We start from the raw sequence: 15427 nt of genomic DNA on the forward strand, positions 1-15427 counted from the left end.
GGGCACTGTGGGCCGCGGGCGGTGGGATGTCGGGCGGCGCGGCGCGGCGGTACGTGGCGGCGGCGCTGGGCCGGGCCCGGGCCCGCGGGCCGCCCCCGCTCTGGGAGCCGCCCCCCGCCCGCCAGCTGCGGGCTCTGGGCACCGGGGGGACAGCGGCGCTGCCGCCGCTGCTGCTGCCGCCGCGGCGGCACCTCTCGTCGCGGTGAGGCCTGTGAGGGGTTGGGCTGAGGGGCTGTTGGGAGGTTCGGGGAGACAGGCGGTGAGGGGGTGTTTGAGGGTGATAGGGAGGGAGGGAGGGAGGGCTCGCAGGGGTGTTTGGGGTGAGATTGGGGAGGAGTTGGTGTGTATAGAGTCATTGGGGAAAACTGGAAGAGCTGGGGGCTGTCAGGGCAGAGGTGGGAGAGGAGGGATTGGGCTAAAGGGACAGCTGGGTGAGGGTGTCAGGGCAGTGGGGAAAGGGGAGACTGGCAAAGGGTGGGGGGCAGAGGGGGACTGGGAGTGGGCAGCTCAGTGCTGTGGGGTTCTTGGGGGTACCCGAGGGATGCACAGGGTGGGGAGCAGTGTCCCCTTGACCTGGGGGCTGCCTCAGCCCCTGCCAACCCTCCAAGCTGCCTCTCTGCTCCCAGGAACCGTCCCGAGGGCAAAGTGCTGGAGACCGTGGGGGTGTTTGAGGCCCCGAAGCAGCACGGCAAATACGAGACAGGCCAGGTAAAGGTTCTGGGGGGCACAGCTGGCCCTGCAGGCTCATGCCACAGGGATTGGGCAGCTGAGGGAATTCCCCTGAGGAAAATCTGAGCAGCACAAGGCTGGGAGTTTCACAGTTCGATGCTCCTTGTGTGTGCTGTGTCTGCAGTTTGTCAGTCATCTGACAATAGCAGCTTGATAAGAATCTGCAGCACAACACAACTGTTGTACAATGGCATTTGCTCCACTGATCTTACTTTGGGGTTTTCTCCCTCAAGGATCCAGAGACAATCAATGAATTTGAGATATAAGAACTAAACTTATAATTCTTGTCCTTAAAACACTCAGATCTGTTTCTGAGCATTCTCTGCTTTCTGCTGCTCTATTACTGCATTACTATTTAGTCCTTCCCATTTGTGGGATAGAGATGACATAGATTTCTTCTCCCATCACAAACTCTTTCTGCTCTGGGTCATCATTGGTGATTCTCCCTGTATCCCCATCCCACACATTAAACCTTTTGTAAATGTTTGTAGCTTTACCTCAGACAACAGATTATTAAAATAATTCAGCTGCAATTATTTGTTCCTTCCAGCTGTTCCTTCACAGTGTGTTTGGCTATCGAGGAATAGTCTTGTTTCCCTGGCAAGCCAGGCTCTATGATCGGGATGTGGCTTCTCCTGTCACAGAAAAGTAAGGACTTGAGGATTTCTTCTGGTTCATGTTGTTGGGCTGTTAGATTTACATTTTGTAGTGAGTTTCCTACTTGGGGTAAACAAGTGTTTTTAAGGAGGGGCAAAGAGTAAACTAGGAGAGGTGCTTGAAGAGGAGATACTTCATTATTAAGTATTTATTAGAAACATGGAAGTGTAAAGGATGAAAGTGTGTGTATGGAGGAAATAAAAATCAGTTTAAAAATTATGCTATGGCATTTTGTATTTTACAAAAATACACAGGCTCCTGTGTTACCAGTTGGAGGCTGCTTAGATTGCCAGTGAGTTGGATTTGTCAGCTTCCTCCTCAATTTCAACCCACTAAGCCAAGTTCATCCCTCCTGAGTTGCTGTTCAGTTCTGTCCCCCTCTTGCATCCATTTTTCCCCTGGTCTGTGATGAGTTGTGCTGGGAAGGAGTGAGGATCAGAGAGAAAATCAGAGAGCAGTAGGAATATCCCCCCCCAGAGAGGAGCCTACACTGAGCAGGAAAAGCCTGAGCTGTTGTGCCTGTGCTTAACACCACTGATGGTCATCTCAGCTCATCTGTCATTGTGTGGGTGGCTCGTGGGGCTTTGGTTTGGAAGGAACCAAATGATTACAAGCTGTCATATGTAGCTTTTTAAAAAATCATTGTTTATAAGTGCTTAGTTCTGGTAACAAGAATTTGCTGCCATCTTGTGCTTGAGCTCAGAGCTTTGCTTTTCTCTTTAGGAGCGAGAATGTGGCAGGCCATGGTTCCAAAGAGGTCAAGGGCAAAACACACACTTACTACCAGGTGTTAATAGATGCCCGGGATTGTCCACATATAGTAAGTAATGAGTAATCTCAGTATTGAAACTTGAGTATCTTCTCCTACATGAGTGGTTCAAAGGGACAGGCACTGAAGGAAAATTACTTTGGTGGCTAACTGGATTGGTTAGGATTTTTAGACAAATAAAGGCATATTTTCCCTGAGGAAGATCATCTGGAATGTCATATGACTGTTTTCTGGATCATGTTTTCCCTTTCCAACCTCCTTTCCTCTTCCTGGTGCTGTTGCCACAGTGTTGCACACAGATCATTAGGAATGTGGGCTGCAGCACTGAAAATGCTTGTTTGAGTGGGGAGTTAGCCCAGAAGAATTAAATGGAGAGAAGTTCTGAGGTGAACTGGTTAAATGAAATAGACATTACAAGCTTTATAAACCACACTAATGAGCTGAAATATGACTGGAAACTGTCCTGCAACAATACACACAGAAAGACATAAACCTCTCTGTTTCTCAGTCCCAGAGATCACAGACAGAGGCAGTGACGTTCCTGGCCAATCATGATGACAGCAGAGCCCTCTATGCCATCCCAGGTGAGTAAAATCCTCCTGCAGCCTCTGCTTGTTGTGAGGGGAGGTCAGAAAAGGTATCAGTGCTCAACTCCTGGCAGTGAAGCAGCAATTCCTACAGGACATTCTGTAGTGGATCTGTCTGTAGCTTATGACTGTTCTAGAGACAACAGAGTGACTAAAGTACAGGAAGCCCTTTGGATAGCTGGAAGTTGGGCCCTCTGTGAAAAGACACAGCCATGTCTGATTTGAGCTCTTGAGACACAGATCCCATACCAAGTTGTGTATAGGCTGTTCTACTTTGTCAGCAGGACAGCTGGATTTATTCCTGTCCTGGGCATTTCCTGCCCAGAGTGCTTTTGGGGCAGTGCAGGCACTTTGCAGGGCAGTGTGTGTTTATCAGAGGAGTCACTCCATGAAAAATCTCACAGGAGAACACTGCCAAGAGTCTCCTGGCACGTCTCCTTCATTCTTTCTTGCAGTTGTGATATTAACTTTGGCTTCTGCTGCCAAAGTCCTTTTTTGTCACTAGTCTGATCAATTTTTCTGTCAGGAGACTTCTGAGCTGCTGTCTACTGGGGAAGTTTCCATGGCTTTTGGGGTTTCTTTTGCAGGTTTAGATTATGTAAGCCATGAAGACATCCTTCCCTACAGCTCCACAGATCAAGTGCCCATCCAGCATGAGCTCTTTGAGAGGTTCCTCATGTACGACCAAACAAAAGGTAAGTTCTGGCTTCACAGGGAATTCTTCAGAGCCAGATGCTTGCAGTGCTCTATAATAAACACCCGAACCCCATCATCTTGCATAAGGTACAAAAATCATGTCTAGCTTGGGGTTTGTTACAGTGAAACTGCCTTTGAATATTTTTTTAACCATGTGAAAGGAATTGTGTTGAGGGGAGAGCACTCCAACTACAATGTTGCCTCTCACCTTTCCCTCCCCACAGTCCCACCTTTTGTAGCAAGGGACACTCTGTGTGCATGGCAGGAGAAGAACCACCCCTGGCTGGAGCTCTCGGATGTGCACCGAGAAACCACAGAGAACATCCGTGTCACTGTCATCCCCTTCTACATGGGCATGAGGGTAAGTCTGCTGCTCTGGTGATTCTGCCATTTGCTTCACTGGCTTGTTTTTGTAAGACTGGTTTGCTGCTTGAAGGTACCTTCTGCTTACTGGAGAAGTGACATTTAACCACAGTTGTCATTTTGTTCTCATAGGTGTAAACATGAAACTGTTTTGGTGTTTATTTTTGAGAACAGCTCCTGCATATTGGCTTTTGCTGGTTATCAGTAGGATAAGAAATAACCTGTTATGTTCTGCACAACTGTGCTAGCTAGATATTTGGGAAGGCTTTTGAATTGGTCTTGTTACTGCCTCAGTCACGTGAGGTGACACTGGAGCCATCTGCTCTGTAACAACAGACACATCTGTTATCCTGCCCAGTGATGGGCTGTGGTTGCCTGCCCGCTTCCTGCCTCTTGTTTGGCTTAGAGGGTTTGGCTAAAGCCTTCTGGATTTAGCTGATAACCATGTGCTCTTTATAGCACAGAACTTCACATGGACCATCCAAATAATGCAGCTCCAACAGACTCCTGGGTGGGAGAGCTGGGAATTCTGCAGCAGTTTGTGATTTCTGAGCACGGCTGTTGGGGAGCCTGAGCTGTGGCAGGTGCACATTTTGGTGTGGATTTGCAGCTTTTGTGGAGTCCAGCTGTTTGTCAGAAAAACAGGTGTCCAAAGGCAAGGACAGGGGTATTTCTAGATCTGTAGAAAGTGTGTAATTAACATGGAGATGAACCCTGGGGGTTGTCATGAGATCCTTGCAAATCTCCCACCCCATGAGCAGTGCCAGGCTCTGCTGGTGGAAGGCCTCGGACAGCAGCTGTCTGTGCTCATGTGAGTTGTCTGCGTCACCCTGGCACAGAGTGAGAGCCCCTGTGCTGGTGCTGTGCCGACAGCTGAAGAGGTTTTTGGCACCACGTGTCCAAGGGCAGCTGCTAAAGTCTTTTGTTTCTCTTGACAGGAAGCCCAGAATTCCCATGTCTACTGGGTAAGTGCCTTTTGTGTCATGGAGCAGCTAAAGGGAAGGAGTTTATTTGCTGTGGCATCACTGCAGTGTGAGAAGCTCTGAGGGAGAGTAGCCCTTGCCTGGCAACTGATTCCCAGTATCAGCTGTAGGTTATCAGCTGGTTGCAGCTGATTCCAGCTCTTGATAAGAGTCTTTCTTCTGTGCAGTGGCGCTACTGTATTCGCCTGGAGAACCTGGACAGTGAAGTGGTGCAGCTCCGAGAGCGGCACTGGAGGATATTCAGCTTGTCTGGCACCTTGGAAACGGTCCGGGGCCGTGGGGTTGTAGGAAGGGTAGGTACCATGCAGCCTTTTTTTGGGAAACACAGCCCTTTGCTGGAGTTCTCTCACTTGGTTGTGTGGATTTGCCAGTAAATTGCTTAGTGGGCACTTGAAGTAGATGGAGTGGGGAAACTGGCAATGAAAAAAGTCACATGAGCTTTTCATCTGTTGTTTGTCTGCATGAACTGAGACTTCACATTGAGTATTACAGGATGATCCTAAATGACTGGTGTTTGAAAAAATGGAATAATAATGGGATTCTGGTGCTGCTCAGTGGACAAATTGTTTGCTTTGTAATTGGCAGAAGTCCTGGGGTGTAGGTCTCTGCTTTTTCTTTTCATGCTGTATAAATTTCCTGTTGATGCCTGTCTGTGGTAGAATTGCTGATGCCCAGTGGTCTCTTGTCTTCTCAGGAGCCAGTTTTGTCCAAAGAACAGCCAGCATTTCAGTACAGCAGCCACGTCTCCCTGCAGGCATCCAGTGGTCACATGTGGTAAGAAGCCCTTATTGCTGCCAGCAGTGTTTTGGGTGTAGGACCCCCCAGCAGCGAGCTGGGGTGCAGTTTGCAGCCTGGGGTTGTGGCTGAAAGCTGGGTGGAAGTGGACTGGACAGGGCATAGTTGGTAGCTAGAATTTGATGAGCTTCTCTCTAGCTGTATCCTAGTTAGTGATAAGATGATCTGTTGGTTCTCTGCACCAGAAAGGGTTCTAGGATAATTTATCCTCCTGCTGTGGTCTGTGCTAGACTGGATTTAAAGATATGAAGCAGTTCTCCCTTTCAGTCCTTGGTGCAAGAGCCAAGGCATTGTGCTGGTGATTCCCTCAGCAGTAGGGATGTGTGCTCTGGTATCTCCTTTCTTGAGAGAGGATTGGGCTTTAACTCCATCCCTGTGCAGTTCTGTGTCAGGAATGCAGGGTTTTCCCAGTTTAGGCCAGGTAAGGCCTTCAGTCTAACTGGTGTTTAAGCTTCTTCTGTAAGTGCAGGGAGGGAAGTTGCCCAGCTGAGTTGTTCTTTTCCTGTGCCTTGGGGTTAAAGCAGCTTCCCTTCATTTGCCTTTTGGCAAATTTGCTGTCACCTCTGTGTGGACAAGGATTGCACAGCCACCTCTTGCCTTCTGTATGACAGGACTTTCTGCATTACTTTTAAGGAAATGTCCTTCAGCAGCTCTTTGCATGTAGGGTGTACCTTGTTTGCCATGTGAAGTGTTTTGAATTGCCTGAGTGGATGCCCTGGGGAATAAAACCAGATGGTCTAGTAGGTTTTCCCTCTCTGCATACATCCTGAAGACAAAGGAACAAAGGTTCTGCAGCTCTGAAGGTGCTCAGCTTGACTTCTGGTGTTCAGTTGTGTCCTCTCTGTCCTGAGAACCTGTTAATTTACCTCCACAACCCTCTTGCCTGTGTTGTGTTCTGCAGTACAGTCATCTGTAGCTCAGAGCAGTAAACAAATGGTTGTACCAGGACAGGCAGGTTCAGTTCTGAAAGGCAAAGCTGAAGCTATTCCAAATTACATCTGTGATGAGATTTTTTAATGTCATAGACAACCAGTGGAGCTCCTGCCAAGAAATACAAATCTGAATTTACGTGTAACCAGTTTGTAAAAATAGCTCAGCTGGCTCTGTCTCCTGGGGAGTGGGAGTTGGGTAAACACTGCTGCAGGTGCATCAAGGGTGCTTGACTCCTGTGGGCTGCAATCATCCCAGCTTAGTGCAGGAAATGTGTTAGGGAAGTGATGTAAAACTGCCCAGGAGTCCTCCATAAATGAGTTATCTTGGCAGCAGATGTTTGCAGCTGAGCCCGTTTCCTTGCTGCTGGACCAACCTTGCAGATGCACCCCCAGGATATGAAGAGCTCAGCTCTTCCCTTCTTGCTGATGCTCCCTCGGTGTGTTTGTCCCTGGCCTCAGTGTGATCTCTGCCATTACTTTTGCAGGGGCACTTTCCGGTTTGAGAGGCCTGATGGCTCCCACTTTGATGTGCGAATCCCACCCTTTTCCCTGGAAAGCAACAAAGACGAGAAGACCCCTCCCTCTGGCCTTCACTGGTAGATCAGAGTGCCCAGAGCCACGGAGGCCTGTGTGTGTTGTAGACCTTTGCCTCCCCTTTATGCTGCAGCCAAGAACACAGAGCTTTTAAACATTTTAAACCATTTTTGTTTTAACTGTTGTCTGCCGGGGAGGCTTTTTTTGGAACTTTACTACTGGCTCTTCTCTCAGGCTGCTTGTAAAACATAAGCTGTTCCAGGTAACCTTTCCCTCTGTGGCACCTGCTGGGTGTTTGGGGCTGGGGGATGTAGATCTGTGCTGCTGCAGAAGACTGGCCCCCCTCAGCAGGCCTGGACCCTTTCCAATGTGTTGTGACTTCTCTGCAATGTGAGGTTTCTCAATAAACTGGCCCTTCCAGTTGCAACCAGGTCTTCCTTCCTAAACCAAGGCTATGGCTTTGCATCCAGCCTGTCCCAGCTTGTTGCTCTCCCCATGTGGAGTCAGCCCAGAGTTCTTTCTGCTTCAGAAGCAGCTGCTCCTCCTTTAGGGAACAGAAATGTGAGCTCAGCTTTCCTGCAGTGCAGCTGCTTTTTGGCATTCAGCCAGGGTTGGAGCAGGCTGTGAGCTCCACTCATGGCACAGCTTGTTTGGGCTTTGTGCTGTGATACAAAGCCCATTTTTTTTCTTTTTTTTTTTTTTTTTTTTCTTTTTTTTTTTTTTTCTTGGAGAAGAGGGTGCAGAGTGGACAAGGTGGGTTACATATGGTGCTGTCACAGTGTCCTGTGTGTGCAGAGCTCCAGGCTCTGTGTTGTGATGGTACAGGAGAGCTGAGGGGAGCCCTCCCCCTGCCAGGGCTTTGCCTTGCTGCAGGGATTTACATCTCAGCTGCTGCAGGGTTCTTCCCTGCCCACACTGTGGCTGCATCTATATTTCCTTGATAGTTTCTGCTTTGACAGGAATGCTTGTTTTCTCCTGGAGTGCTGTCAGCCAGTGAGGCAGTGCTTGGCTTTCTGCTTCTGCTTGCTCTCCTTGGCAGGTTTTGATTTTTTGGTGGCATGTGTCTGGAGGGCCCTTCAGGAATGTGCAGGTCAGTGGAACCCCTCTAAGATGACAATGTATGGATGTGTGGGAAAGCCAGAGCAGCTCTGAGGATTGCAGAGATCATCAGCCTCCATGCTGTGGGACCCTTCTGACTGTCTCTGGGTTTCCAGACTTCTGGGTGACTCTGCTCTGTGGTAACCCTAGGGAGTTTTCAACCTTCCTCCTTTCCCTTAAATGACAAGCTGTAACTAACTCACAGGATGTTTTCCTTGATTTAGAAGTACCCCAGTTGTTCCCTCTTCCCTGGAACCCCCTCTGAGCAGCCTGTTTGCCTTTGGCTCTGCAAGGCAGAGCTGTGGCAGTGCTGTGGGCAAACAGCCTTTGGGGCAGACTCTCATGCTGTCCCACAGCCAGTGGATTCCTGTTTAGAGAAACTTAATCACTGCAATGTTTATCTGTCACCAGTCTCTTCAATTTTCTGTCTTCTTTCCTCTCAGGTAGTACGTGCTCATATTTAGAGTTTCAGAGGTTTAAACAGCCAGTCTGCTTTTAGGGGTAGAAAAGGATCCCTAAAGACCATTCACAGCTGACAACCCCACATTGCTGCTGTCATGCTGATTTCCTCTCAGGAGGAGGAGGTGGGAAGATGCCTCAAGTTCAGAGGCAGCAGGAACCTGCTTTTCCCTTCCCATGCAGCTGCCCTGCCTCTCCCTCGGGTTGCTTCAGCGTTACTGGCGATTGCAACACCCCTGTGAATGTTTAACCTCGCTGCTCAGCCACGCCGTCCTGGGGTGCTGCGGCTCTGATGCTTTCTGTACCAGCAGAGAGCTGCACCCCTAAGGGATGGAGTGATCCTGGGGCAGGGGCTCTGCTGGGGTTTGGGGTGATGTCCCACCGGGGCTGAAGCCTCTGCCCAGGAACGGACATTCCTGGCTGGATAATGATTGGCAAATGCGAGGTCACCGCGGTAACAGATCGGGGCGCGGGAGGAATGTTTCCACTCGATCAGGCTTGTCCTGCCCTTGGCGCCTGGGCGCGATGCCAGAGGCTCGGCAGGGCCTTTCCCCAACTGCTTCATCCCCAGGGCCCTTCCCGGAGCGCGGCCGAGCCCTGTCCCCCTCTCTGTGTAAATACCTGTACAAAGAACCAACCAATAAAGCGCTGAACGAACGGCTCTGCCTCCTGCCTCTCATTGCCCAGCGGCGCTACAGCCACCAACCGCGCTGCTCTTCCCTCCCCGCTTTTTCCCGGGGGTCGCTCCCGGTCCCGTCCCGTCCCGTCCCTCTCGCTGCCCACGTGCGGCTCCCGCGCGTTCCCGTCGCGCCGGAAGTGACGCACCGCGCCCGCGGCGAGGCGGAGGCGGCGAGGCGGCGAGGCGGTAGCATGGTGATGGCGGCGGCGGGCGCGCACCGGCCCGGGCCGCTCAAGCAGCAGAACAAAGCGCACAAGGGCGGCAAGCACAGCGGCTCCTCGCAGCGCCGCGCTGGAGGTGAGGCGGGGCGGGCTCCCCGTGGGTTCCCCGCCGCCCTCGGCCAGCCTGACCATTCTCTTCCCTCCTCCCCGCCCCAGGCCGCGTCCCCGTCAAGGCCCAGCCCCGCCGGCGGCTCCGCGACCTGAACAGGGTGGACCGGCGGCATCAGGCGCTGCAGCTCCGCCGGCAGCGCAAGGAGGCGGTGAGGCCCCGGGAAACCCGGGCACGGCCGGGCCGGTTGTTGCGGGGGAGCGGGAACCGGGTGGGTTCGAGTCTCTGCCGGAGACCGGTTGGGTTTGGGTCACGCGGAGCGTTACCGGAGCGGCTGTGTTCGGGTTGCGCTGTGAGGGAATCTGGCTTTGATCATGGGGGCGGGAGAGGAGCGGGTTTGGGTTGGCATTCACGCTGTGCCCTGGTGGCCGCAGGTGCTGGCGGAGAAGCGCAGCCTTGGCAGCAGGGACGGGCCCCCGCATCTCGTGGTTGTGGTGCTGCTGCACAGCAGGGCTGCAGCCCACGACTCCCTGCGCCTGCTGCAGAGCCACGACTCTGCCATTGTCCGGGCAGATGAGGGCGGAGCTGGTGGCTTTGCCCTCCTCTGCCCCCGGCTCAAGCAGCGCTGGCGCTTTGTCACAGCCCAGGCAGGTGAGGAGGCACCGCTGTTGGTTGGGTTCTTGGTTCTGGTACCTCTGGCAGCCCCACTAATAGAGGTGTTTTGGGTGCAGGAGATCTTCACGCTGTCCTAGACCTTGCCAAGGTTGCTGATTCTCTGCTGTTCATCATGGACCCCGTGGATGGCTGGGACAATGCTGGGGAACATTGCCTCTCCTGCCTCTTTGCACAGGGGCTTCCTAGTTATGGTGAGAAATAATTAGTTATTGTCACAGCAATTAAATTTCAGGCCTTTGCCACCTGCAGTGAAAAGAAATTTTTTCTTACATGGAGGTGGGAGCTCTTTCATTTTAGTTTATGGCTATTGCTCCATGTCTTGTTGGGTACCACTGAAACCAGTGAAACTCCCTTAGTACCTCGTGGTGCAAATCTGGCCATTTGGGCTGCTGACATCCAAGTATTTGCCTGTGTTTGGTATAAAGGACATCAGAAGGTTCAAATCTGATCCTGAGCTCTGTTCTCTGCTCTGCAGCTCTGGCTGTCCCAGGAGGCACTGACCTGCCCCCTAAGAAGAGGATAGATGCCAGGAAGAAACTCTCCAAATCCATTGAGAAGCGTTTTCCTGAGGCCAAGCTCTTCCCCCTGAACACGGAGCAGGAATCCTCGCTGCTCCTGAGGCACCTCAGCTCCCAGAAGCAGAGGCACCTGGCTTTTCGGGACCGCCGCGCTCACCTGCTGGCCCGTGCTGCTGAGTTTGTGCCCAGCCAGGACACTGACCTGGTTGGGACCCTGAAGGTGTCTGGCTTTGTCCGGGGACAGACCCTCAATGTGAACAGCCTGGTGCACATTGTGGGGCATGGGGACTTCCAGCTCAGCCAGGTGGATGCTCCCCCTGACCCGCTCTCTTTGAACCCACGAGTGGTTAAAGGACAGAAGAGGAGTCAGGACATGGAGGTTCAGGTGTGTGGGGTGAGAGCTTTGCCAGTCCTCTTAGAACTCAAGGTTTCTAAACTTTCAATGGGGAAAATACAGCTGGGGTTATGTGGGTAAGGAGAGGAGAAAGGGAGTGTTATCTGTGTTTGTCTGCTGGGCTGAGGTTCTGTGCCTGCAGTGAAAGTTATGTCACGACATCATGAAGGGAGTTCCACTTGAGACTGATCTCAAGCTTGAGTTAGGTGTGATCAGATCTAGGAACTCTGCTCTTTCCCTTCAGGATGAAGCTGGAAATGGTATTGATGAGATGGAGGAAGATGTCAAGGTCCTGATGAAGGCAGATCCAAGCAAGCAGGAGTCTCTGCAGTCAGAAGTGGTTCCTGATCCCATGGAAGGGGAGCAGACATGGCCCACTGAAGAAGAACTGCAGGAAGCAGAGGGTGAGCAGAAGCAACAGTTCTGTATCTCTTCCTTGTCTCTCTTGGGAGGTTTGTTAGAAACTTCTGTCACCAGGGTGGCTGTGAAGAAACATCTTGGTTGGGATGTTCCATCCCCAATCCCATCAGGTGGCCAACAGGGTGTGTGGTTTGCCTGGCAAGTTAGCAGACTTCAGCTGTCCTGACAAATTCTGTGCTGGAAAAATAGCAGTTCTGGTCTAGATCTGGTTTTGGTTGTCCTGGTATAAATCTTGCTGAGGGGAAGGAGAATTGTTCCTGTATTAACCACTGGTGGGAATCCTACAGATTCTCTGAAGGCAGACAGGAGGGTGGTGAAGGTCCCCAAAGGCACATCCAAGTACCAGGCAGCCTGGATTGTGGATGATGGAGAAGAAGGCAGTGAGAAGGATGATGATGATGATGAAGATGATGACATGGATGATGATCTGATGGAAGAGGCAGTTTCTCAGGTACCTCCAAGAGCTGATAATAAAAGTGATCTCCAGGCTGTTATTGCATGTTCTAGGAAAATTCTGTCCTTCCAACTTGCTTTATCTTTATTTATAAAAGGGCATGATGCAGAGCCAGGACTTGCCTGGATTTCCACTCTTAAATCCCCACATGTATCACATTGCTTCTTTGGCCTATTAGACCCCAAAATGATGGGCTAGGTTCCCAAATCCCACAATGTGAGCACACCCAGTGCTGCATGCTCAGCTCTGTGTGCTCACAGGCTCTGTGCTGCCCTGTGCCAGGAGGGGGAGAGCAGTGAGGAGGAGGCTGGGGAAGAGGAGAGCGAGACCATGACCGTGTCCGAGTGCCTGCGGGATGACCAGTATGACGAGAAGATGGAGGAGGATGAGCAAATGCTGGAGAGATACAAACAGGAGAGGATGGATGAGATGTTTCCAGATGAGGTGGACACACCACGGGATGTGGCTGCCAGAGTCAGGTAAGAAATGGGATGGTTAGCTGGGAGAGGCCTTTCTGTTTAATTGGGTGAGGAAGCCTGTGATGTCTTAGCCGTGGTGTCTGAACCTGGCTGAAGGATTCTTGTGAAGACTCTTTTTTGGCTCTGAGGCTTCCAGAGCAGGCACTAGTTGGCAGGGAGGGCTGGATCCTCACCTGGCAGAGGGAGGAGGATGGCTCTGAGGCAAGGACAGGTTGTTTGGGGATGTGGCTGCTGGTTTGAGCTCTCTTTCTACCAAGATCTTTCCTGAGGGCTAATATTTGCTTTGTTCCCTTTGCCCTCCTGCAGACCGGAGGTGGTGGTGAAGGATGGAATTCACCTCAATTGGTGAAGTAATTTGTCTTTCCTGCTCTCTGTTCTCAAGGTTCCAGAAGTACAGGGGGCTGAAAAGCTTCCGGACTTCTCCTTGGGACCCCAAAGAGAATCTTCCAAGGGATTATGCCAGGATCTTCCAGTTCCAGGACTTCTCCCGAACCAGAAAGAACCTCTTCAGGCAAATAGAGAAGGAGGAGACTGAAGGAGCTTTGGTAATTCCCTTTTGCTGATCTCTTTCCCTATTGTGTTCCTCTGCTCCCAAAGGAGTGACTTACCAGGAAGGTGGTTAGGTGGATCTTTCAGCCAGCTGGTTCTTAGCATGAAGCCCTAAGTTCAGACAGTTTTCTCCTGGATTCCCTCCCTAATCCAGGCATATCTTCTGATTCTTTTTTTTTTTCTTTTTGTTGAGAGAAGTGTTCACAACTGCTCCTGTCTTGGCAGGTGGGCTGGTATGTTACACTTCATGTCTGCAATGTCCCTGTCTCAGTGATGGAGAGCTTCAAGGAAGGGAAACCCCTGGTCCTGTTCTCGCTGCTTCCCCACGAACAAAAGGTGAACAAAAGAGATGGTACCTTGGAGAGATGTGCAACTGCTTGTTATTTCAGGCTGCATGGCTTGGGGAGGGTCTGGCTACAGAAGGTTTGGGCTGAAATTTTCCCACATTGCTCCTGTTTCAGAGCATGCAGAAGCTGCAGGAGGGGTTTAGGATAAAGTGTCTGAACTTGGCACTGGTGACAGTGACCTTTTGGGAACCCATTTTCGAGGACATTGATCTCTGCTGCAGTGTCCTGTTGCTTTCTGCTGCCCAGCAGCCCCTCACTGTGCTGCCTCTTCCAGATGTCCGTGTTGAACTTCCTGGTGCGTCGGCATCCGGGCAACAGCGAGCCAGTGAGGGCCAAGGAGGAGCTGATCTTCCACTGCGGCTTCAGGCGCTTCCGAGCATCCCCCCTGTTCTCCCAGCACACCTCAGGTTTGTCAGGGACTGGCTACAGCAGGAGTGGGGTTGGGAATTCTGGAGCTGGAAGCCTGTGATGTCTCAGCCGTGGTGTCTGAACCTGGCTGAAGGATTCTTGTGAAGACTCTCTTTGGCTCTGAGGCTTCCAGGGCAGGCACTAAAGCATGGGGAGTAGAAGGGCTTGGGAAAGGTGGTTCACTGATCCAGGCAAGGTCCAGTTCCATGCCAGAAGATCACCTTCATTCCCAGCTACTCAGTGCCAGCAGAGGAGGGGTGTTTGCTGAATAGGAAAGAATGAAATCTGGAGTTTCCCACAGCTCTGAGGACCACTCTTGGCCTGAATTTGATCACTGCTGTTCTATCCTAGCTGATAAGCACAAGTTGGAGCGTTTCCTGCGTCCAGATGCTGCCCTGGTGGTGACTGTTTATGCTCCCATCACTTTCCCTCCTGCCTCAGTGCTGCTTTTCAAACAGAGAAGTAATGGTGAGTTGATAAATGCTGAGGATGTGGTGTCTGGGAAACAAACTGTTCCATACCCTGCTTACAAGTGCATCTCTCCAGAAAGTATGACTTGAAAAATCTGTCCCCTTCCTGCTGTTTGAGATGAGCTCATCTCCATCCCTGTTGTCTCTTGTCTGTCCCTGCTGTGGGGTTGCTCTGTGGCTGCAGCCCTTTGGGGAAAGGGTTTGTGGTGGGGAAGGAGTGATGGATGCACCTGCCCTGGTGCATTGGTGATTCTGCCTGGCAGGAATGCACGACCTCATTGCCACGGGCTCCCTGCTCTCCGTGGACCCCGACAGGATCGTCATCAAGCGCCTGGTGCTCAGTGGCCACCCCTTCAAGATCTTCACCAAGACGGCTGTCGTGCGATACATGTTCTTCAACAGAGGTACAGCTGGTCTCTGCTGGGAAGAGGGGTTCTGGAAGTTCTGTCCTGTGGTTATGTTGGTGCAGCCTGTTCCTTACCTGCCTTTCGTGTTTCCATCTCCAGAGGATGTGATGTGGTTCAAGCCCGTGGAGCTGAGGACAAAGTGGGGACGCAGAGGGCACATCAAGGAGCCGTTAGGTAGGTTTGATTTGGTGTTGATCTCTGTACTGCTGGCATGGTGTGGTCCTCCTGGGCCAGAGAGACTGCTAATGGCCTATTCTGCCCTCTGCCTAGGAACCCATGGCCACATGAAGTGCCACTTTGACGGGCAGCTCAAGTCCCAGGACACAGTGCTGCTGAACCTCTACAAGCGTGTTTTTCCCAAGTGGACTTACGACCCTCATGTCCCAGAGCCTGTGCCATGGGTGAGGAGTGAGAGTGCACTGCCAGAGCGGGAGGTGGAAATGGAATGAGTCTCCAGCATGGCTGGAGTTTGTGCCTTGGCTCCCTGGATGCTGTTCTTGGCCCATGCATTGTGAGGACAGCACTGATACCTTGGACGTGTTACTGCTGGGGTCTGTACAGGGGCAGCTGCTGCTCAGGTACCAGCTATAGCTATTTATTTTAATGGAAAATGTCAAGAATGGCTAAGTGCTTTTGTCATGGTGGTGGCCATGAGGCTGTGTGCACCCCTTGAACTGAACCCCTGGCCCACTGGGATTGTTTCTGTCCCTCATGCCCTGCCACGTGAGGTGTGTGGGGATTTGGCAGTGTGAAGG

General features: G+C 51.6%; 2 protein-coding genes and 2 non-coding genes across 4 annotated transcripts; all 4 read left to right on the forward strand.

Moving 5' to 3' along the window:
- The first annotated feature begins 2 nt into the window (after positions 1 to 2).
- Positions 3 to 9259, forward strand: POLDIP2 (DNA polymerase delta interacting protein 2). Its single transcript, XM_056506477.1, has 11 exons — positions 3 to 202; positions 627 to 708; positions 1280 to 1377; positions 2110 to 2206; positions 2664 to 2739; positions 3330 to 3437; positions 3663 to 3799; positions 4740 to 4766; positions 4952 to 5077; positions 5479 to 5558; positions 6997 to 9259. Exons 1-11 carry the CDS (start codon positions 27 to 29, stop codon positions 7109 to 7111), a joined length of 1122 nt encoding a protein of 373 aa, XP_056362452.1. The 5' UTR covers positions 3 to 26; the 3' UTR covers positions 7112 to 9259.
- On the forward strand, positions 9041 to 15294 carry TSR1 (TSR1 ribosome maturation factor). Its single transcript, XM_056506456.1, has 15 exons — positions 9041 to 9578; positions 9659 to 9762; positions 9986 to 10202; positions 10283 to 10417; positions 10702 to 11129; positions 11383 to 11542; positions 11846 to 12009; positions 12295 to 12491; positions 12874 to 13036; positions 13266 to 13376; positions 13662 to 13794; positions 14147 to 14263; positions 14529 to 14669; positions 14772 to 14846; positions 14943 to 15294. Exons 1-15 carry the CDS (start codon positions 9041 to 9043, stop codon positions 15119 to 15121), a joined length of 2862 nt encoding a protein of 953 aa, XP_056362431.1. The 3' UTR covers positions 15122 to 15294.
- LOC130261127 (small nucleolar RNA SNORD91 family) lies at positions 12540 to 12631 on the forward strand. Its single transcript, XR_008841916.1, has one exon. It is a non-coding gene; the product is annotated as a small nucleolar RNA SNORD91 family (small nucleolar RNA).
- Positions 13842 to 13932, forward strand: LOC130261128 (small nucleolar RNA SNORD91 family). Its single transcript, XR_008841917.1, has one exon. It is a non-coding gene; the product is annotated as a small nucleolar RNA SNORD91 family (small nucleolar RNA).
- Positions 15295 to 15427: the final 133 nt, after the last annotated feature.

Source organism: Oenanthe melanoleuca, chromosome 19, assembly GCF_029582105.1.
Source record: "Oenanthe melanoleuca isolate GR-GAL-2019-014 chromosome 19, OMel1.0, whole genome shotgun sequence".
Lineage (NCBI taxonomy): Eukaryota > Metazoa > Chordata > Aves > Passeriformes > Muscicapidae > Oenanthe > Oenanthe melanoleuca.

Excerpts from the sequence above, each read along its gene's own strand:
- POLDIP2 (XM_056506477.1), top strand. The coding sequence starts at position 27 with ATGTCGGGCGGCGCGGCGCGGCGGTACGTGGCGGCGGCGCTGGGCCGG. Across the intron at positions 709-1,279 it reads GCAAATACGAGACAGGCCAG|CTGTTCCTTCACAGTGTGTT; the intron begins GTAAAGGTTCTG and ends TGTTCCTTCCAG. Across the intron at positions 2,740-3,329 it reads AGCCCTCTATGCCATCCCAG|GTTTAGATTATGTAAGCCAT; the intron begins GTGAGTAAAATC and ends TTTCTTTTGCAG.
- TSR1 (XM_056506456.1), top strand. The coding sequence starts at position 9,041 with ATGCGAGGTCACCGCGGTAACAGATCGGGGCGCGGGAGGAATGTTTCC. Across the intron at positions 12,492-12,873 it reads GATGTGGCTGCCAGAGTCAG|GTTCCAGAAGTACAGGGGGC; the intron begins GTAAGAAATGGG and ends TCTGTTCTCAAG. Across the intron at positions 13,037-13,265 it reads AGGAGACTGAAGGAGCTTTG|GTGGGCTGGTATGTTACACT; the intron begins GTAATTCCCTTT and ends CTGTCTTGGCAG.